The 23,714-nt window shown below is 39.7% G+C and overlaps 1 protein-coding gene across 1 annotated transcript in view; it reads left to right on the forward strand.

Annotated features, from left to right (window-relative positions):
• Positions 1-23,714, forward strand: part of LOC126092585 (protein piccolo) — a 650,406-nt gene that overhangs the window by 550,379 nt on the left and 76,313 nt on the right. Inside the window, exons 9-10 of the mRNA XM_049908272.1 lie at positions 10,468-10,794; positions 23,426-23,547. Coding sequence (XP_049764229.1) covers positions 10,468-10,794; positions 23,426-23,547 — 449 coding nt within the window. The remainder of the gene's footprint in view (positions 1-10,467; positions 10,795-23,425; positions 23,548-23,714) is intronic.

Raw genomic sequence — 23,714 nt, forward strand, 5'->3', positions numbered from 1 at the left:
TCTCTGCCTGGTGATGACTGGGTGTTGTGTGATGCCTTTAGGTTAGTTAGGTTTAAGTAGTTCTAAGTTCTAGGGGACTGATGACCATAGATGTTAAGTCTCACAGTGCTCAGAGCCATTTGAACCATTAAAAAGGTGAAATTTGTTTCGCAACCCACCGGATCAATTCTTTTCACTGCTGGAATCGTAAAAAAGTGTTTGTACTGGTCCCTGGCCTCATTTGATCCTCCATACACGGTTAAAACAATTGTTATACCAATGATAAACACAACGTCCACCGAACTCTCGTTAATAACATACAGGGTTATGTCAGGATAACAATTCATAGTTACGTGTTTCAAAGGTCATCTCGAAACCCAATATTTCCAAACAAACAATGGCAGTTATTTAGCTTCAGTTATATATCGATAAGCATGTGCGATCCATCAACAAAACGTCTAGCTTACTGTGCGGCTCCACACCCCTTTTTAAATAGGTTACAACACCAAAGTGTGCTTAATAATGTATACTTTCGATCATATGTGAAAAATGCTAAATCTTGACCTTAACAGACTCCTTTCCCAGAGGGGCACCACAACGAAAATTGAATTAGCTCAAAGTATTGTTTTGATTAGCTTTCTGCAAGTTCGGAAGTTGACAGAGAGGCGAAGATTCGGTTTCGTAGTTATGACATCCATAAAATTCTTTGGACTTTTTCCAAATTGCACCAGTTGCCTAGTATCTCTGCTAGCAACTCTCAATATATTGAGCGGTACCTCACTATGATGTAATGACATTCCAAAATTCATCAGTGAAATTCGGTCCTCAAATCAGTCATCGCATGACGACGACAGACTAAAAAAATTCATACAAATCTTTATCATATTCCAACATATCAGTGTTCTTGATTGAGAAACATGTTGACTTTCATTGTTATCGACGTATATTTTCACATCAAAAATCGTACACTAACACAGATGTTCTTAATATTACGTTTAAAAAGATCTGATCCTAAAAATGGCATTTTTTCATTTCCTACACAGCTCTCCATTATTACAAAACATTTCAATATTTATTTTCGTTCATTAATTTGATGTAAGTCAAAGGCGATAACGCGCCGACAAGATCTTCTCTCGCCTGACGACGTTCGCGCGGAGGGCAACAGTGGCCAGCTCACGGTCATTGGCGGCGGCGGCGGCGGCGTCGAAGTTACTGCGGCTTTCCTCGGCATGAAGCGCGATACAAACAGAACATTTGAGTATATAATTCAAACATTTTTAGTTACAACAACAATATTTAACACTAATGCCATTCAAGATAGGTCATTAAATCGATGTAACATTGACTTACCTGCCGACTGATCAGTAACACATGGTGGAACTGTCTGGACCTTCTTGTCACACCACAACTAACAGCTCCCACACATATTACACTATTAGAGTTTAACATCCGGTCGACGACTTCTTCTACATCTACATATATACTCCGCTAACCACCAAGCGGTGTGTGGCGGAGGGCATAATTCGCGCCAAAGTCATATTTCCCCCCCTCTGTTCCACTCGCGGACCGCACGAGGGAAAAACGACTGTCTGAACACCTCAGTACGAGGTCTTATTTCCCTTATCTTTGAATGATGGTCATTACGCGATTTGAAACTTGGTGGTAATAATATATGCTCTACATCCTCGGTGAAGATTGGATTTCGGAATTTAGTGAGCAGCCCCTTCTGTTTAGCGCGTCGTCTATCTGCAAGTGTGTCCCACTTCAAACTTTCGATGAGATTTGTAACGCTCTCGTGATGGCTAATGCACCAGTCACGAATCTTGCCGCTCTTCTTTGGACCTTTTCAATTTCTTGAATCAGACCCAACTGGTAAGGGTCCCATACAGACGAACTGTACTCTAAGACTGGACGAACTAACGTATTGTAAGCTATTTCCTTTGTTGAAGGACTGCATCGCTTCAGGATTCTACCAGTAATTCGCAATCTAGAGTTCGCCTTACCCGTTACTTGTGTAATGTGATCATTCCATCTGAGATCATTTCGAATAGTCACACCCAGATACTTGACTGATGTTACCGCTTCCAAAGACTGATCATTTATTTTGTACTCGTACAGTAATGGGGATTCTAGCCTTGTTATACGCAGTAGGTTACACTTACTAATATTGAGAGATAGCTGCCAGTCATTACTCCACGCATTTATTTTCTGCAAATCCTCATTCTTCATTAGAGGCGAAATACAAACTCGCATTGGGGGTGGATAGGGGAGGAAATCTAACGCGTCCCTTTCAAAGGAACGATGCGTGGATCACCTAATTTTGCATGGATGGACGGGGATTTAACCGACCCCCTCCCGAATGTAGTTACAGTGGTCCATTGCGCTCGATGAGAAAAGTGATAAAGAAGTTTTTGTCTGGTTGTGTGTGCTCTCATTGATGGTGACCAAACAAATTGCCAACGTTCGTAAAAGGACATTCTGTCGACGGATACGTGTTAACGATTCTCCATATTCCTTTTAGGTACAGTTATAGTAACAAGCTTTTAATCGTGACCAATTTCGATCATACATCTGTCAGCATCTCGAACTACGACGACAAAAGGAAAAAAGTCAACATTTTTCTTCTTGATGTATCACAATATCTGAAGATAGTCTGCGTGTAGCCGGAATCCTCGCCACACACACGGTGGCTTCCAGGAATACATGTACCGTAAATGGAGAAACTATTCGCGATTTTAAAGTGTGTCACTGGAGCTGTATTTAAAAGAAAGAAAGGGGATTATGTAAATCTGGCAACTCAGTTATTTGCAATTACGTTGGGAGAGCTCTAAGACTGTGCTATTGTTGGTTTTACAAGCAACATGGAAACTTTACTACTTATAAGGATCTCTCTAGCCTACAAATGTTACGGCAAGTTTGTGACGAAAACCGTTCCATTATGCTCATAATTTAAAGTTTCCAGTAATTACCGTGTCAGGCAGTTCAATGTAAATCCCCTGTAAATTTAATCTCCACCCCCAGAAACCACCCTTTTGTTATTGTGTATTTCATTTCGCTGCGTCAGAGTTCATACTCTGATACTGTTGCAACATATTTGTGCGCTGGTTCTTGGTCTTCTTTTTTGTTATTGCACATACCAAAAATCACTACATTTGTCCCAGTTTTGAAATAATATTGCAGATATTTAACAAATGTAAGTTCGCTTACCATGCCTTTTTACAGCACTATTTTCATGTTCCTTTACTAACACAACATATTACTTACGTTAATTTTTTTCTGCCGGACCGCTTTGTTTGATAGATACAATGTTGTATACACATGAGAGGTGGTGCTACTACCAAGGGGAAGCCACGACGTTGGGATCACAGATTTACTTCAAACTTTGTACATCTTTATTACGCTATTAAAACTACATAATATGCAGTTATAAGGTGCACTATTCTGGGAATGCCGAGGAAATCTGAAGAGATGTTTAACGCGTCTGTTTTGTGGCTTACGTATCTGTGCGTAGGTGCCGGACGTTAAAGTGTTCATGATGGTCAGGTGAGCTTTGTAAGACGAAGATGTAGGAGGCAACGGCTCGACTCCCTCTCAAACTTAATTATTAATCATTTTTTTCATCACTGGTCATATTATTTGATTTATGGCATTTGAGAGGTAATACAATTAAAACCACGTATGTTTGCACGAAGTATTTGCATGGAGTTTCAATTTACGTTTGCCATGCCTGCAAGACAAATACTATCCTACAAACTGTGATATCGCGAGCACATCCGACGAGTAATTGAACGTTACTCTTGTGGCCTGGCACATCGTGACTTACTGCTGGAACCCTTTTTTGACCAAGGATGAAAAAATTATAGGTTTAAAAATGTCAGCGTGGCTCGAACCAGCCTCGTCTACGGCCCTCTTGTTACACGCGAACGCTAAGTAGTTGACCGCAATGACTTCTCACGGACAATACCTTCGCACAGATATATCAGTTACATAATAGACGCGTAAAACTTCTCTCGCGATTTTCTCGGAATTGCCGGAGTACTGCACCTTACAACTGCATATTATGTTGTTTTTAATGGTATACTAAAGGTGTTCAGGGTTTAAAGTAAATCCGTGATCTCAACGTTGTGGCCTCCCTTGTAAGATTTTCTTTCGGTATCGTTTGAGGTGGTGACGTCCTGTTGCAAAATATTACTCTACAGTTGCTTAAAAAGATTCAAGGTTAAGTTTGTCTATAAAAATGCTAAAAGTTAAAAACATTAATATTAGTTTTAATTTCACTAAGCTGAGTTACAAGAATTTTGGCAAATTTACAGATATTTTTTAAATAACAGGAAATGTGTCGCAATTTTTTTTTAAATTTCACATTTTTTAAATCTGGAGTACAACCTATCGAAACATGACGTCTTCTCCCGAATCTACAGCGAAAGACAATCTTACTAGGAATGTACAGTACTGTATATTTTTATCGTGTTTATAATAGCGCAAACCTTGTGTTCCTGAAGAAGCATGAATTTGGAAGTGTAAATACACAGAGTAAGTACACTTACAGTTGAATAAAATGTGTCCACAGTACTTTCAAACTAATCTACTGGAAATATAGCGGTTTTAGCATATTAGTAGCCGCTGCAATAAAATATATATTTTGTAACTGAAGGCGGCACTTGTTTGTCACTATAAAGTTCAGTAAGTTGCTTTTAATGTTTTGTGCTTGTAGCTTTGTAGATAAAAAGTTGGTGAGTCGTTTGTAGTGATCGGCAGCCTCAGTCGCCCTGCACGGGGACGGAAGCCACCACATACGTGCGGGCCGAAGCGCTGTGAAGCACAGACCGCAGGCTGTTTGCTGTGTGCAGCGTTGGCTGTCGAAGCCGGAGGCGTGTGGGGGATGCAGACATGAATAATCGGGTGCGGGGTTTGAGGGTAGCTGGGGGGGGGGGGAGGTCTTCCGACAGCTGGTGCGCGTGTGCCCACAGATGGCGTCACTTCCTGCGTCACGTGACCGGAAGCCTGCCGTCTGCACGCGACCGCGGCTGCGGCCGCTACTGTGCGCTGCGGCGCTACCGGTAAAAGCGCCAGCGACACCTGCTCTGATTCCGGCACGGGCTGCACCTGGCCGCGTACGTGTGCGCGGTTCCCTCATTCGTAAGCGTGAAGCTTAACCAAATGATTTCGTCATTTTCAGGCGATTAGTTTAAAGCTGGCAGTAACACTCGCCAATGTAGCAAGCTATGTGCCTTCTTCATATAGAATTACTTTCTTGTCTATCACCCGTCAGATTTCGAAATAGATGGAATATCAGGTGAGGACTCGGATATGCATTTAAAGCGACGGCAAGTAGAAGCCGAAAAAAGATTTCCAAAATAAACCAGAGAGGCGTTTCAGCAACTTAATCTTGCCCTGACTACGCTTTTTAACATTTCGGAAATCATACACTAACGAAACAAGCCTCATTTATGTAAGCAATCGCTGTGGTAGCTGATCATCTGTTAAGAGATGCCGTGCCAACAAATAATTCTACAGAAATTCTGTCGAGATTTAGTCCGGGAGGTCTGTGTGTGTGTGTGTGTGTGTGTGTGTGTGTGTGTAAAAGATACATAACAATCTCTCTGCCGCCTCAAATCCAACCAACCATCGCAATCACTTCTGAAGCACCACAAATGGCTCCAGTTGTAATAATAATACAAAAATAATAATCCAATAATAATTTGCTTGCAGTGGAAAGTGTATCGCTCTAACACAGCTTACAAGAAATTGCAGTTCAGAAAAATACACATCTGAATAATACGCGTCCGAAAATTACATGGGCCGAAGTTTTCTCTGCAAGCGGACAGGTCTAAGCCCATTCACTGTGTCAGGAAAATGAAAAGTAACCTGCACTAAACATAGTTCGCAATTTTGTTGAAACCCTTGCCATTTTCGAACTTCTTGTTTATTTCCTCCCTCATTATCCGGAAGTTAGCTGAGAAATTTGGAAACGGCAATATGTAAAAACTACAAACGCTTTACTATAACGTTTTCTTTGAGGAGAGGGGGTGGGGGCTTCATAACCCTTACCCTGCCACAGCTTAGATCTGCTCCTGCATTTCACTTCGCCTGCGGAAAAGGTATGCTCGGCCGTTTTGTTACCAGCCGGCATCGTAATGTGCTCAGCAGTATGAAACATATATAAAATATAATTTGAAATTTATTATGGAAAATACAGATGGTATTAGTTTCCTTTGGCTGATAGTCCCAGCCGTACAAAGCTTTGGTTGGTTTAGCCACTCTTTAAGGGGAGTTAGAACGGATTTTTTTTAACATTTTCGGATTTTTGTCTCGTTATAAAATTTGCAATTTTCCGAATAAAAAGATATATATATCACTTATAAACTCACATGTGAAGTATTTTAAAACGAATTGTTTATAAGAAACGTGGGTCTCATGGTAATCGATTTTTGAATAAAGGGAACCATTGTGATCCACATGTGGCGTGTGAAAGTTGCAGACAATGAAATACCGGCAAACTTGTCAGTATCTAGAGAAACATCCATTAGTGCTTCGAAGATTATAATAAAACTTTGTGATGCACCATTTTCTCAAAACGAAATTGATGTAAACGGTAGGTTCGGTTACATTCTGATAGATTTACACATTCTAACAAGGGTGTTAGGTGAATGTGTGTGTTTGTACGATATGTGGAGGGCCAGTTAGTTTACATGAAGACAGTGAGGTATCAAATGGACTAGCCAGGAAACTTATCATTAATTGTGCCAGCTGTAAATATACTCATTCAATTTATGGAATTCTGATAAGTGTAAAGATAATTATTTTGAAGTAAATGTCAGGTGGTTTTATGGACTGAGAGCTATTGGCAAAGGACACACTGCAGCAGAAACAATGTGTGCCGTGATGAATATGCCACACCCATCTTGTAAAATGGACAAGTATGCAGAATTTATCGGAGCTGCTGTGGAAACTGCTGCACGAGAGTCAATGAAAGGTGCTGGAAACGAATCTTTTGGAATAAATGATGGTATGACTGACATACCAGTAGCTTTTGATGGCACTTGGTAGAAGCACGGCTACAGTTCTAAGAATTCTGTTGCCACCGTGACCAGTGTGGATACTGGAAAGGTAACACATTTCCAGATTTTAATCAAACATTTGTTATAAGTGTAAATCAGGGAATGAAGAAGGGCATATTTGTGAGAGACCTTATGAAGGAACATGTGGAGGTATGGAGACATCTGCATCTATTTAAATTTTTATTCAATCTGTGGATGAAAGGGGAGTGTGTCACACTAAGTTCTTAGGTGATGGAGACTCAAAAGCATATAACAGTGTAGGAGCCGCTCAGCCTTAAGGTGAAAAGATTATCACAAAACTGGAATGTGTTGGTCATGTCCAGAAGAGGATGGGAACCAGGTTGAGGAAGTTGGAACAAAGTTTGAGAGACAAGAAATTTTCTGATGGTAAAACCACAAGAGAGAGGCTGACAGAAAAAATGATTGATAGAAATAATACTGAGGATTTGTTGAAAATGAAGCAAGCAGTATGGGCTACCTTCTCCCACAGACTGTCAATTGATGAAAAACCGGTACACCACATTTGCCCTCCTGGACCTGATTCATGGTGCAATTATCACAATGCCCATTACTCAAACAGTTCATACAGCCATAAACATTCAACCCAGCAGCAGTCATGGATGTCATAAAACCTATTTACAGAGACCTGCAAATCCTGAATTACTAAAGAAGTGTCTGTGTGGTCACACTCAAAATCCCAATGAGTCGTTCAGTAATCTTATATGTACTCACTTACCAAAAAATGTTTTTGTTTGAATAAGGACACTAATGTGAGGGGCCAGTGACGCTGTTATTGCTTTTAATGATGGCAACATCAGTAGGATGAAAGTGCTGCAGCATGTAGGAATTAATCCTGGAGCAAACTGCATCAGATAACTTGAACGGATTTTATGTTGATGTGCATAACAGAAAGTGTGCATTAGCTGTGTTTGTATGTCTCATTTGAAGAAAACTCTCCAGTAAGTAGTTAAATGTTGGAAAATGTGCCATGAAAGTAATTGAAAATTAATAAATGTGGTCAAGGTTTTTAGACAAGCAACTGAAAAGGAAAACTAACATTTGCGTGTGATTCAACAGAGAAATACAACAACCAGTACACATATTGTAACATTTAATGTGCTCAGCTGAAATTACATTTCTTGTGAAGGCAGGTCTTTGGTGGAATTCGAACCCCAGTTAGATGGGGATTTGATCAAAAAGCTTGTTTCAAATACATATGTACAGACAAGGATAATACTTCATATCGAAATTAGTGGTAACTCATAAAGAGACATTCACAGTTATCTCTTAAACAGTTCATTCCTTATTTACTGGAACACTTTTTCTTCTACTATTGTATGCTTTCACCCATGTTCATTTTTGTTACTAATTATTATACACCCTGTGTGCAAATTTTGCACATGGGTGCCACTTAGCACCCCAAGCAGCCACCTTTCTCTCTTGAGCCTTAAATTGGCCTCGAGTACTGTCAACATGTGCCTCTTAGGCAGTAGCTCAACTTTCACTTATCAGTAATTCCATAACTGTTGAATGGCACAAAGACACACAACAGTGAAAAATGCATGATTAACAAGCAGTTTTGCAGTCTGATTTATCTTGAGAGCTGTAAACAGATCAGGACTTAGAGTAAATATCTGCACTACACAAAGGAAGTGATTAAAGTGTGTTTGCTGTGTCTGTGGCTCTTCTGTTCTGTGTTGGTGTTTGTAATTTGTTATTGTTGATTATAGCCAATCGTGTGAAACATACCGTAGCCATCAAGAGTCGCTCAGTCTTATAATAATCTTGGTTATCACAAATATTGGCTGTTTTTGCCAGAATGCCACAATTTCTTAGGTTGTTAGGTTGAGATGGGCGGGCAGAACTTAAAGTGCTTCAAGTGACATGAGCAGCAAAAATGTTTACTATAACTTTTGTCTTAAGATTTTTCTGCTTTTCTGTAATATAGCATGATTTCCACAGTGGTGGTTAAGATGGGACCTAATAACTCAGGTTAAATTGCAGAAACAAAATACCATCTTAATATTTTTTTTTACACAAAACATATTACAAATGAGCGATGTGATTGGTTACGCACATCCATTTTATCATTTATCATGTTCGCTTCCCCTAATTCATTACACAAACCGTTAAACCGGCAACACCAAGCAACAAAGTAGCAGTGGACAGTGTAAGTGCACATTTTATCAAGTAGACCATTCATACTACACTTCCGAATTCAGCTGGTTCATAAGACTTTCGAGGTCTCAGCATCAAGGATGCGACATGGTCAGGTAAACTTACTCCATCGGACGCTGAGAAGAATGTGATTGCTATGCGAAAACTTGTGGAAGCAAACTGATGTATGGCATATCATGACAGTGGTATTCTTGGGCCAGCCATTATGTTCAGTTAATACAATTCTACAATGCCCTGTTGAAGGGAGACCATTTGCTACTTGTAGGATCAAATGCAAAGTTGTGTGTTTTCTTGCAAAGAAGTTATTGAGAAACTCAAAATGGGTGCATCTCACTAAATGAATAGTGTTTTTAAGTGATCATTTTTTGCTATGATTCTTACTCTGTTTGTTCACTCTGCAACCAATTAAAGCTCCCAGTCCTGGCAAGACTTCTTTCTAAACATATTATATACTACATTCTGTTATGAAAAGCACACTGCCTGTGGGAATATTGAACACCTCTACCACCCATCGACTTTCACCCACGATGACATTAAAACAGTGGACATAAATAGCTCATATAAATCCATCTGCATTAAATATGTACCAGTTCAAGAGTTAAGTTTATTCTCACAGCATCACATTTGTTCTGACTTCAGGCCAAGCTAGAGGTAAGTGTGTCATCACAAGTAAGATTTCATTTTCACATTTGTTGCTTTCACCAACTCGAAAAAGTGTCGATTCCAGCTTATTATAGACTACAGCCTTCACTACAAGTCAGTCTGTCATCACAACATGTATTGCAGAATACAGTATAGAAGCAAAGTAAATGCCGTCAGCATTTTTTTGCATTCATATGATGCCACATATCGCTTCATCATGACGTAAGGGCCAAATCTGACAACTGGTATTGATAGGTTCAGTTGGCTCCCGCAATATTATTTGTGATCCAGATCTGAGGTAGAATTTTTTCTGTAGTGGGTAGATTGCTGTGGTCATTAGTGGCCAACGTGGTGACATCGTGCAAGATGGTGCTAGCATTATGTTTCAATACTGAGGGCTCATCAGTGAAGATCTGCTGATGCACCAAAAGATGTGTGTTAATATAAAGCACTTACTGTTGAACACAATAATGTACGTGCTGTTTGCGTGACCAATGCATTCATGTTGCAACAAACCAGTATAATAAACTTGTGAACTACATTACAATGTGTAAATAAACCTAGTTTAAAATGGGCATAGTTTGTGAAATACCCTTCTTTTGTCCAGGTCTGCCTGCAGTCACGAAAGCAGCGGGTCCTGTAGGCAGCGGCCACTTGTTAGGGTCTCCGGCAGTGGGTGGCGCTGCGCCACATTCCGGAAAACAGCACCACCGGCCTGGAGTGCCACTGCCCGGTGGTCACACGGTACCGGGACCGGGTCCAGGGCCCGGCCCGGGGCCCGGACCTGGAGGGCCGCCCCCGCCCGCTGCTGTTGCACCTGCTGCCCCCGGCCCGCAACCACCGCCTCACTCGCAGCCTCCTGCCACTCAGCAGCAGGACCGTTCCTTTGCCGCCGCCCTGCGAAAACTCGCCAAACAAGCTGTACCACCCTCTGGTATGTTCAGAACTTGAATTAAAATGTGTAATTGAGACAGACGGGTGTTGATTTCATGATAGTATGCTTACCTGTAAACTTTATTTTTCACCTCAAATCACAACAAACGAAGAATAAATTGAGTTACTACTTATTAGTGTAGTCAGTTTCTGTTTTAGTTTGATATTAATAAGGTGTTCAGGGTCTGGCATTAAACAAGAAATTCTCATTTTCCTTCATACGCACCTGCAGAGCTTTTATCACTTGCTTGACCTCATTTTGCTTTCTACGTGTGTTAGAAATGGATAGGGAGAGTGGTGCTCATTAAGTGCCCAATGCTATTTGAATGCGATATTTGTGATCATTTCTATTGCAGCCTCATGTTTAGTAATGTTATATATCTTCACTATCTCCATGAAGTATACAAATCTCCACAAAATTTTTTTACATCTACACACTTAATCCACTAGCCATTGTGTGGTGCATGAAGGAAAGTACATTGTACCATTATTAGACGTTTCCTTTCCTTTTCCACATGCAAATAGAGGGAGGGAAAAATGACTGAATGTGTACCTCCGTATGATCCCAGATTTCCCTCATGTTATCTTTGTGGTCCTTAGACGAAATGTACATTAGTGACAGTAGAATTGTTTTGTTGTCAACTTCAAATGCTGCTTCTCTAAAGTTTCTCAATAGTGTTTCATGGGGAAAAAGAGAAACATTGTCTTCCTTTCAGCAATTCACATTTGGTTTCCCAAAGCACCTGTGTAAAATTGCCTTTTGATTGAACCTACTGCTAACAAATTTAGCAGCCCACCTCTGAATTGCTTTTGATGCCTTCCATTAATCAAACCTGTTGGGGATTAGTGTTCTACACATGGTCTCATTTACATGTGAGCTAAACTTTCCTAAAATTCTCCCAGTAAACTGGAGCTGACCATTCATCTTCTCTACTGCCATACTTATATGCTCATTCCATTTTGTATCACTTTTCATTGTTAGGTCTAGATATTTAAGTGATTTGACTGTGTCTAGAAGCACATTACCATTACTGTATTTGAACATTACAGAATTGATTTTTGTACTCACCTGCATTATCTTACCTTTTTCAACTAAAACCAGTCCATTGTGGAAGAAATGTGTGTGATTTGTGGGTGCTATAAAACTGTACATTCCAGTCAGAATATAAAAGTTGTTAGAAAATTGGCCGGAGACCTTATATAAACTGAGATTCTTATTCACTGTTAAATTCTGCAATCCAGAGAGAAAAATTTTAATTCTGCTTTTCTCAGTAATGCACATTCGTGTCTCAAAATTTTTTTATTGCTTTTACAATGGTATTAAATAAGACATCCCAAATGTAATTAAAGTTGACCAATCCATACATACTGGCATATTACTGTTTACAGACCTCATTTGACATGCACACTCTAATCTTATGTGACTGATCATCTAGTACTAAGCCATTATTCAAGAGTTTTTCAATTTCTAACAGTAATAGAAGCCAGACAGAGCTAACTAATTGTAGCATTATATTAAAAATGTTTTAAAGGTCAGAGCAGCAAAAAATGAATGGTTGCAACATGAATATGAAGAATTGAAAGCGTGCAAGCCTCACGTGATGATTTTAACTGTGGAAAATCCAGGCTAGAATAATAACAATATTATGAAAAAGATAGATTGCTACTCGTCATATAGAGGAGATGTTGTGTTGCAGACATGCACAACAAAAAGACCACTGTACATCTGAGCTTTTGGCTGTAATGCGGTCTTCTAAATTAAACACACACACACACACACACACACACACACACACACACACACACACACACGCACGCACGCGCGCGCCAGACCATTGTCTCTGGCTGCTGAGGCCAGTCTACGTACAGCAACTGCACTTAATGCGAGGAAACATTGTTGTTCGTGGGGGGTAAGGATGTTGGGTCAAGAAGGGGTAAGGATATCAAGGTAGGGGTGGGGGAAGGTTAGTGCCCCTTTTCAGAGATGCATGGACATGGGTGCTTAGATGGAATAGAGAGCTATGTAATGATGCAGTTGTGTCGGGGAAGGGAATTGGTGGATGAAGGATATGGACTAGCAGAGGTTGAGGCCAGGGCTTATGGAAACATAAGATATATTGCAAAACGACTTCCCACCTGTGTAATTGAAGAGAGCTGGATTTGGTAGGAAGGATGCAGATGCCACAGGCTGTGAGCAGTCAGTGAAGTGAAGCATGTTGCGTTGGGCAGCATATTCAGCAACTAGGTGGTCTAGCTGTCTCTTGGCTGCATTTTGTCTGATGCCATTTATGCCAACAGACAGCTTGTTGGATGTCATGTCCATGTAGAAAGCAGCATAGTTGTTGCAGCTTAGTTTTTAGCTCACATGACAGCTTTCACAAGTTGATAGTGTAGGTGACGCCTGCAACTGAACTAGAGTAGTTGATGGGAAGATGTATTGAACAGGTCTTGCATCTAGGTGTGTTGCAGGGATATGAGCGTGAGGTAAGGAGTTGGGAGCAGGGATGGAGTAGGGGTGGGCAAGTATATTGCATAGATATATTGGATGGCAGAACACCGCTGTGGGAGGGCATGAAGGGTAGTGGGTATTCAGGCCACAAGGAGAAGTAATCAAAACCTGGGTGGAGCATGTGATTCAGTTGCTATAGTCCTGGATGGTACTGAACCACAAGGGTAGTGCTCCTTCTGTGGCCAGACAGTGGGAGTGGAGGTGGTAGGTGATTGGAGACACTGGGTATGGGAGCAGCCCTGGATGTATGATATTTAAGAACCGGTTCAAAAACTTGATAGTGGTGCCACCCATCTTTTAAAAATATGTTCATTTTGTGGCGCACATCTTTCTAAAGAGTTCGATATATAAGACATATATGTTCACAGTAATGTAAGCCATGTTATTTGTTGTAAGTGTACCAAAGTGCAGTGCTGTGCCTCTTCACACAGCATTCTTCTACCGCACATCAGTGTATTTTGCTGTGTGGAATTCAAACATGTATATTTTGTAATGGAAGTCATGAAACCTTTATTCAGGACAATGAAAATTAAACTGCCCTGTGGTGCCTCTCCTGCTCCCTGTTGGCCAGTTTGACATTCTACCACCCTAATAAAAAACAGACAATTAATACTGATTGGGATTATTTGTGACTGGGGGAATAAGAACTCTTTAGAAAATTTGCACTGTTTATTGCCTCTTAGCTAATAACTTTTTCTTTTGTGTGACATAAAATTAAATATAGGAAACACAAAACCACTAAAGACAAGAGACAAGCAGAACAGTACACATTTCTTCAATCTGTAGGTCCCAGCATTCTTTCTCTCTAATCTTGCTACAGCTTTACTTGGCATGCTTTCCTTTCTGCGAAAGAATCTATTACCTCGTCAGAGTTCGCCAAAACGTTTTGCTACACAAAAAATCAAAATGTCATTGTCTAATACTCCAGAAGCTTTTAATACAAATCATACCCAAAACTGATGTGGTTTCTCAATTTTAGTATTTCTATTTTGTCATTGTCTGCTAGATCAAACAAAATAGGCCTTTCAAATATTGGAGCAATTGTAACATATGCCAAATAAGTGAGACTGTTTTGATGCAATGGTCATTTTTATCTATGTCATTTACATAAATACCACGACAAATGTAATTCATGAAGTCCTAATACCAATGCCTATTAGTCCTACTACAAGCAAAAAGTTTTAGGTTAGGAAATAGTTTCCTATTTCATTCATGTGCTCCAGTTTCTCAAGCACGAGATCGAGAACTAGTAGTAGTGTTAAAGTTTTATATAAATCTGGAATCGTCATAGTCTTCTAAATAATTTGTGTGATGTCCCCGTTGTTCTCCTTCCTCGTTGTAATAAACAATCTTGTTGTCACTAATTATGTAACTATTCCTACCATTGTCAAAACTTGTTCTCTGGTTAACTTAACTAACCCTTCCAAACTCACTGGTTTAGTTACCATGCATTTATTCTCTGGTTAGGCGTTATTACTTATTCATACAACGTTTTTTTCCGCACTTTTCGGAGAATAGAACTTAAAGGGAGGTGGAACGCACTATCCCGACAATGTTGCATTTGGTGAATTGGCTTCCCTGCATTTCAGGAACCACTGTAGCCATTGACATGAAAGTTTTACAGGACATTAAACGGTATGGTCTGAGTCTACTGAACTACAATAATTGCATTTTAGCCACTGTTTTTGGAAATACAATTTTTTAATTACACAGTTAAAATTTTGTGTAATTTTTTTGTACATTATTACTCCCTGAAAATTTGAATACTCTACTCAGAAGCGGTTTCTGAGATTTAGGGAAAAATGCAACAGAAAATGTAAATTTTCAGCAATGGCTTATAAAGTTTCAAAAGACTGTAACTCATTTAACTTTTGGTTTTATATGGTTTTATATTTTTAGTCACTCAGAAGCACCCTGCGCCATACTGTATATCATCCTCTTGATCTTTTTCCAAGATTTTTTCTTCTTTTCTTATTTCTTGTATCCATAGTGGCAAACAGTGCTGCAAACTTTACTTTATCAATGCAAACCTTGTCCATCCGTTCAAGTTCTCTACATCTACATCTACATCCATACTCCGCAAGCCACCTGACGGTATGTGGCGGATGGTACCCTGAGTACCTCTATCTGTTCTTTCTATTCCAGTCACGTATTGTTCATGGAAAGGAGGATTTCTTCGTGGCAAAGTGATATTTCCAGCAGAGAGTACGAGTGTAGGACAGTAAATCTTTGACGAGGGCTGTTTGGTTGAATCTGGGAGTGGGGCTGAAGGTGAGGCCTTTGGATAGGACTGAGGTTTCGGATTGGGAGAGAGGTTTGGAGGAAAGGTTAACTACTGAATTAGGGTGATGTGGTTCCAGATTGTGTTGATTGGAATTTTGAGGTTTTGGAGGGAGTGGAGCTGGAAGTGGGAGATTGAGTAGATGGGAGAGACTGGGTTTGTGTGCAATGAGAGGAGGTTGAGGTTTGCTGGAAAGGTTGTGAAGGGTGAGTGAGTTGCCTTTCTGGAGGTGGGAAACCAGGAGATTGGATAGTTTTTTGAGGTGGAGGGTGGCATGCTGTTCTAATTTGTGGTTGGCCTGTAGGAGGATGCTCTGAACAGCCGGTGTGGAAGTGGGAGAGGAAAGAGTGAGGACTTTTATTAAGGATAGGAGTTGATGGGTGTGTTCATTGGCTGAGTTGATGTGTAGGTGAAGGATTAGGTGGGCGAGGGCAATGGATTGTTCAGTTTGGAACTGGTATAGGAAAATACATAAATTTCACTGTGAATACATTTTTACCAACATCTGTTCCTCATATATGTAAACGATCTTTCATCTAGTATACAACAAACAGAATTAGTTCTTTTTTTTTTTTGCAAACGATACTAGTATTTTAATCAGTCCAAGCATAGACATAAAAACAGAAGAAATAGTAAACAGAGTTCTTAAAAGTATCATTGACTATTTTCTGTGAATGTTCTCACCCACAATTTTAAAAAGTCACAACATATTAAGTTCTGCACATCTACAGGTTGTTATCTTCCCCTCCCACAATTTGTTGATGCCACTACTATTGTTGACGGTAAAGTCTCTCTTCCTCAAAAATATGAGAGGAGTAAGATTTACAATAAACTTTTTATTATTCTTATTTTCTTGTAGTTGCTCCAATTCTTCATGTTGAAGGGCTGGTTCTTGAATCTGAAAATTTTGACATTTTAGTTTCTCATGGTTCCAAATTGACGTTCTCTCACATCTCTCTCTCTCTCTCTCTCTCTCTCTCTCTCTCTCTCTCTCTCTCTCTCTCTCTCTTTGAATTTTCATGTTAACAAAGCCGAAATTACATTGTTCTTCCAACATACAAAAACACCTCTATTCACATCAGAGGTGTACCCACTACTACTTCACTCTGCGGTAATAACAATATTCCAAAGGGTTCACAATCTTTCGTGACAAATGAATTTCTAGTAGTTTATGTTATTATTTTGTAAATGAATCCAGAAATAAACATAATAAATACTATCAAATTAATAATGGAAATTTTAAGTGTGCCAAATATTTCATAATTTCAAAATTTACTAAAAAAATAATTTTAACTGTACATACAGAGCTAGTATATATCGATTGTTTCAACCTAAATAAAGTAATTTCTTTTTATAGATTTTAGTTTGAAATATAACACATTGTGCACAAAATCATATGGAATTGTTTAGAAAAACTGGTGAGATAATATTGACCTGTTCAAAATTCAAAAATTAGTAGTGGCATCGACTTCTGTTGAGAAAAAGTAATGCTAGAGGAGGGTGTCCCTTTGCAATGTACTACATCAATGATAAGTGTAACACATGGTGAGGAAATAATAAATAGGGTGGAAACTTCAAAATTCTTAGCTGTCCGTATTGATGAGAATTTAAGTTGGTAAAAAAGCGTTTTGGAACTCCTAAAAAAACTTCATTCAGCTACATTTGTGCATAGAATCATTGAAAATGTTGGGGAGAGTTAGTTAACATATTTTGCATGTATTCATTCAATAGTGCCATATGGAATAATGTTCTGTGGTAACTTGTCTTCATTGCACAAAAATGTGTTGTAAGGATATGTGGTGTTCACCCCTGATCATCTTTTAGACACCTGTTTAAGGAGTAGGGCATTCTGACTATTGCTTCACAGTGCATTTATTCCCTCACAAAGTTCACTGTAAATAATCCATTACAGTTGAAAAGGAACAATGAGGTACATAATTACAGAGCCAGAAGGAAAAAATGACTTTCATTACTCCTCATTAAGCCTGTGTTTAGCACAAAAAGGGATGCACACTGCTGCAACAAAAATTTTTGATCACTTACCCAGTGATATAAAATGTCTGACAGAAAGCAAAGTAAAATTTGATAACAAAATGAGAAAGTTTCTCCTTGACAGCTCCTGCTGTTCCACAAAAAAGTTTCTGTTACTGCAATGTGTAAAAGATGGTGGGTAGGAATTAGTAATTCATGTGTGTATGCCTTAGAAATACTTCAGAAGTGTTGCGAATTTAACCGTATGTACAAATTAATTTGTGATGTGAATGTAAAATGTCTCGTTCTACATCATTATGATATATTGTGCAAAATAATCCATGGAACATGTAACAGAACTAACTAACTAAAGGGATTAATACAGTAATACCACATGACAGCTGATACAGAATGAAACAATCATCAACAATATACCTAGCAGTCATGCAGATGTTCTTCACTTAGAGCAAGTAAATCACACCTTGCACTTTAAAGTCAACTGGATTAATAATTGCTGCTTTTATTATCACAAATTCTTACATTATTCTTGTGAGTGAATTCTCACATTTCTGCTACTGAACACAGTGAATGAATGATTCCTATGGGTTATCTGCACAGAATATTTGCACAAATAATCGTTAATTTCTCAGTTGTGTTTATATATCATTATGCATTCAGATGGAATGAACTTCAGTAACTAGAAGTACCCAGGGAAAGCAAAAGACATCCCAGAAACAGGAAGAAAATTGCCTCAGCAATGGTTGTGATCTTTATAAGGTTGGGAGTGTATAATATCAAATGCAAATTAGCTCTTGATGAATAATTTGGTTTAGAGTTGATCCACCAAGCCTTTTAGGCATATTTGGTCCAACAAGAGTGCAAAGGAGTATAATCTTCAAAATTTAAGGAATCAGTTAAAACTCAAGTTTGATTACTGTGAGACTTATCAAAAATAAGTTTCCGATCTCTGTTTCTGATGGACTCACAAATGCAGGTAGCAGTGTGTTAATTAAAGAAAGAGGAGGTACATTGAATTAAAAATAAAATAAAATAAGATAGATACTACTTATCCAGTGGTCACCAGTTTTGTGGACCATGCTCTGCATTAACATTTGGTCTCTATCACATTGTGTGTTGCTGTTGCCTCCCAGTTGGTTACATTTGTAGCTTCATCATTTTTCTTTGCATTGTCTTCCCATCTGTTTCTTGCTTATTAAGGGGTCCTTTTATTGTAATATGGGCAGTGAAAGCTTATTTAGAAAGTCGGGTCTCTGGCATGTGGATTATGTGTACCGCACATTGGAGTCGTCTGCTCTTTTGATATTGTAAAATAAGATAGGTGCTCTAAAGAGTTCAGTCCATTTTTTATTTACAAAATGTAGGGTAATATTCTTTTTAGTGTAAAACTTGGTAATGGAGTGCATATGCCTTTGGAAGGGGGGGGGGGATGTTGGCAATTACGTAAACCTGTATCCAGATTATTGGATTGACTGCTGCCCATCTATCCACCAGGACTTCAAAAGGATGAGGGGTGCTGGGTCCCTCACCCCAGCCACTTATTACCTCCTGGAACACTGGTACTCCTTTTAACAGCAGTTGGGTGAACATGATGCCATTCTGGAGGGACTGGAATAAGGAAAAATCCCTGTCACTACCCAAGTTTGAACCCAGAACCCCCAGGGCTGGAGACTGGTATTGTACCCACTAGGCTACGTTAAACAGTCTAAATTAGCTGGTACTGGGAGAAGTTTGTCTCAGCTAATTACAAAAGTTGAGAAACTTACAGTCTAGCTTTAGAATTGTTGCAGATACGTCAGTCACATGGAATAACATTGATGAGACTGTTTTCCTTAGATACTATTTAGTTATGTATAAGGGCTGCTTATTTTCAACACTAACTGTTCTTGTAACCGGCTGGGTCTTCAGTTTGCAGTTCATGTAGACATTCGTGAAAAATATTATCAGCAGTATTATTCCTTGTGAATTTATTTATTTATTTATTTATTTATTTATTTTTTTTTTGTGGTTCATGGTGTGGGTTCCTGTAGTCATGTCCTAGTTCATGAACCACGGGCAACGTATGAGTGGCCGAGTAAGTGGTTCCGACAGTCGGGATACCAGTTACTTTGGAATAAGGCTGGGCATCTCGGACATATTCTGAGTCGTGATCACCTTTGTGCTCATATGGCAAAGACTACCAAATCCACCGGTTAGTCCCTCAGCCGTTAAGGGTAAAACCCAATGGGACTCGGGGCAAGTAAGGCTAGCAACCTGCTTCCCTGGTACTTTAAATATGATGCTGGTAACAATCAGAGCAAAATATGCCTCGGACCTTTGGAGGTGACGGAGTCCCACCTCTAACTGACAAACCAGGGACTCCTAAGATACGACTTGGCAAACAAATGGTAATGAGATGGGGAGCTATTAATATCAATGGGGGCTACTCTGGGAAGAAGGTAGAGCTGGCAGAGGCTGCAAGTAAGATGGGGCTGGACGTTTTAGCTGTTAGTGACATTCGGGTAAGGGGTGAGAAAGAAGATGAAGTGGGAGAATACAAGGCCTACCTGTCAGGAGTCAAAGCAGGAATAGTACAATGGGGTGTAGGGCTTTACATCAGGAAAGAAATGGAACCCAGCGTAGTTGCAATAAGGTATGTAAACGAACGACTGATGTGGATAGATTTGACAGTGTCTAGCAAGAAAATTAGGATTGTGTCAGTATATTCGCATTGTGAAGGGACAGATAAAGATAAGATGGATAGTTTTTATGAGGCACTCAGTGATGTAGTTGTTAGAGTAAAGGACAAGGACAGTGTTCTGCTCATGGGTGATTTTAACGCCAGGATTGGAAATTTAACAGAAGGGTATGAAAAGGTTATGGGTAAATTTGGAGAGGATATGGAGGCCAACAGGAACGGGAAACAAGTCTTGGATTTCTGTGCCAGTATGGGCTTAGTAATCACAAACTCCTTTTTTAAACATAAGAACATTCACCGGTATACTTGGGAAGGCAGGGGAACCAGATCTGTCATTGACTATATAATAACACATCAGGAATTCAGGAAGGCTGTGAGGGACACACGTGTATTCAGGGGATTCTTTGATGACACTGATCATTATTTAATCTGCAGTGAAATTGAGATTGTGAGGCCGAAAGTGCAGGAGGTCAGGTCCATATGTAGGAGGATAAGAGTGGAGAAACTTCAGGATAAGGAAATCAGGCACAAGTACATAACAGCGATCTCAGAAAGGTACCAGTTAGTTGAATGTAGTCAGTTACAGTCATTGGAAAAGGAATGGACAAGGTACAGGGACACAGTACTAGAGGTGGCTAAAGAATGTCTTGGAACAGTAGTGTGTAAAAGTAGAATAAAGCAAACAGCTTGGTGGAATGATACAGTCAAGACAGCCTGTAAAAGGAAAAAGAAGGCGTATCAAAAATGGCTACATACCAGAACCCAGGTAGACAGAGAAAGTTATGTTGAAGAAAGAAACAAAGCCAAACAGATAATTGCAGCATCCAAGAAGAAATCTTGGGAAGACTTTGGAAACAGGTTGGAGACTATGGGTCAAGCTGCTGGAAGACCATTCTGGAGTGTAATTAGCAGTCTTCGAAAGGGAGGTAAGAAGGAAATGACAAGTATTTTGGACAGGTCAGGAAAACTGCTGGTGAATCCTGTGGATGCCTTGGGCAGATAGAGGGAATATTTTGAAGAGTTGCTCAATGTAGGTGAAAATGCGATCAGTAATGTTCCAGATTTCGAGGTAGAATGGGATAGAATGATGATGGAAATAGGATCACATTTGAGGAAGTGGAAAAAATGGTCAATAGATTGCAGTGCAATAAAGCGGCTGGGGTGGATGAAATTAAGTCGGAACTCATCAAATAAAGTGGAATGTCAGGTCTTAAATGGCTACACAGGATAATTGAAATGGCCTGGGAGTCGGGATAGGTTCCATCAGACTGGACAAAAGCAGTAATCACACCAATCTTTAAACATGGAAACAGAAGAGATTGTAACAACTACAGAGGTATCTCTTTAATCAGCGTTGTGGGTAAAATCTTCTCAAGTATTGTTGAAAGGAAAGTGCGAGTATTAGTTGAGGACCAATTGGATGAAAAACAGTGTGGGTTTAGGCCTCTTAGAGGTTGTCAGGACCAGATCTTCAGCTTACAGCAAATAATGGAGAAGTGTTTTATGAGTGGAACAGGGAATTGTATCTATGCTTTATAGATCTAGAAAAGGCATATGACCGGGTTCCTAGGAGGAAGTTATTGTCTGTTCTACAAGATTATGGAATAGGAGGCAAACTTTTGCAAGCAATTAAAGGTCTTTACATGGATAGTCAGGCAGCAGTTAGAGTTGACGGTAAATTGAGTTCATGGTTCAGAGTAGTTTCAGGGGTAAGACAAGGCTGCAACCTGTCTCCACTGTTGTTCATATTATTTATGGATCATATGTTGAAAACAATAGACTGGCTGGGTGAGATTAAGATATGTGAACACAAAATAAGCAGTCTTGCATATGCGGATGACTTAGTTGTGATGGCAGATTCGATTGAAAGTTTGCAAAGTAATATTTCAGAGCTAGATCCGAAATGTAAGGAGTATGGTATGAGGATTAGCATCTCCAAAACGAAAGTAATGTCAGTGGGAAAGAAATATAAACGGATTGAGTGCCAAATAGGAGGAACAAAGTTAGAACAGGTGGACGGTTTCAAGTACTTGGATGCATATTCTCACAGGATGGCAACATAGTGAAAGAACTGGAAGCGAAGTGTAGCAAAGCTAATGCAGTGAGCGCTCAGCTACGATCTATTCTCTTCTGCAAGAAGGAAGTCAGTACCAAGACTAAGTTATCTGTGCACCGTTCAATCTTTCGACCAACTTTGTTGTATGGGAGCGAAAGCTGGGTGGATTCAGGTTACCTTATCAACAAGGTTGAGGTTACGGATATGAATGTAGCTAGGATGATTGCAGGTACTAGTAGATGGGAACAATGGCAGGAGGGTGTGCACAATGAGGCAGTCAAAGAAAAACTGGGAATGAACTCTATAGATGTAGCAGTCAGGGCGAACAGGCTTAGATGGTGGGGTCCTGTTACACGCATGGGAGAAGCAAGGTTACCCAAGAGACTCGTGGATTCAGCAGTAGAGGGTAGGAGGAGTCGGGGCAGACCGAGGAGAAGGTACCTGGATTCGGTTAAGAATGATTTTGAAGTAATAGGTTTAACATCAGAAGAGGCACCAATGTTAGCACTGAATAGGGGATCATGGAGGAACTGTGTAAGTGGGGCTATGCTTCAGACTGAACGCTGAAAGGCATAATCAGTCTTAAATGATGATGATGATGATGATGATTTATTTATTTACTTATTTATTTTATACCTGAATTTGCTTAAAACATAAAGGAACTGTGAATTCAAATTTACTTTCTAATGCTCATTTGCACATTCCGCCTGTAATTTATGCTACCTTGTATTTGAACCATCATATTTTTCATTTGTTTGGTGAACATAAATTTGAATTTACTATTCACCGGCCGAAGTGGCCGAGCAGTTCTAGGTGCTACAGCCTGGAACCGCGTGACCACTACGGTCGCAGGTTCGAATCCTGCCTCGGGCATGAATGTGTGTGATGTCCTTGGGTTAGTTAGGTTTAAGTAGTTCAAGGGGACTGATGACCTCAGAAGTTAAGTCCCATAGTGCTCAGAGCCATTTGAACCATTTTAAATTTACTATTCATTATGCAGTGTATGTGATCAGATGATCCCATTATTTTGCACCCTTGAATCCTGATAATTAACAGCTTAGGTAATGCTTTCACTTAACCTTGACTGTAGTCCAGAACAAATAATATTTTTCTGACACAGAACGTGAATGTGAGGGGGAGCCACCACCAACCAGGCAAGTTTCGCCCAAGAGCCGGGGTCCGCCACCCCTTGTTAGAGGAACTTCTCCCACATTGGGAACCACTTCGCAAGACAGCCGTAAGGTAAGTTAACATGATGCATTGCAATAATATTCATGGTTAGTCACCAGGAAGAATCAGAAGTATTTTTTTTGTGTGTGGAAGTATCACAACCATCAAATTTTAATTTTTAAATTTTTTTTATAGCTTTTCCTTAGATTCTTTCAAACTGGAGCAGCCAAATAACTGGC

Source organism: Schistocerca cancellata, chromosome 7 (genome assembly GCF_023864275.1).
Source record: "Schistocerca cancellata isolate TAMUIC-IGC-003103 chromosome 7, iqSchCanc2.1, whole genome shotgun sequence".
NCBI lineage: Eukaryota > Metazoa > Arthropoda > Insecta > Orthoptera > Acrididae > Schistocerca > Schistocerca cancellata.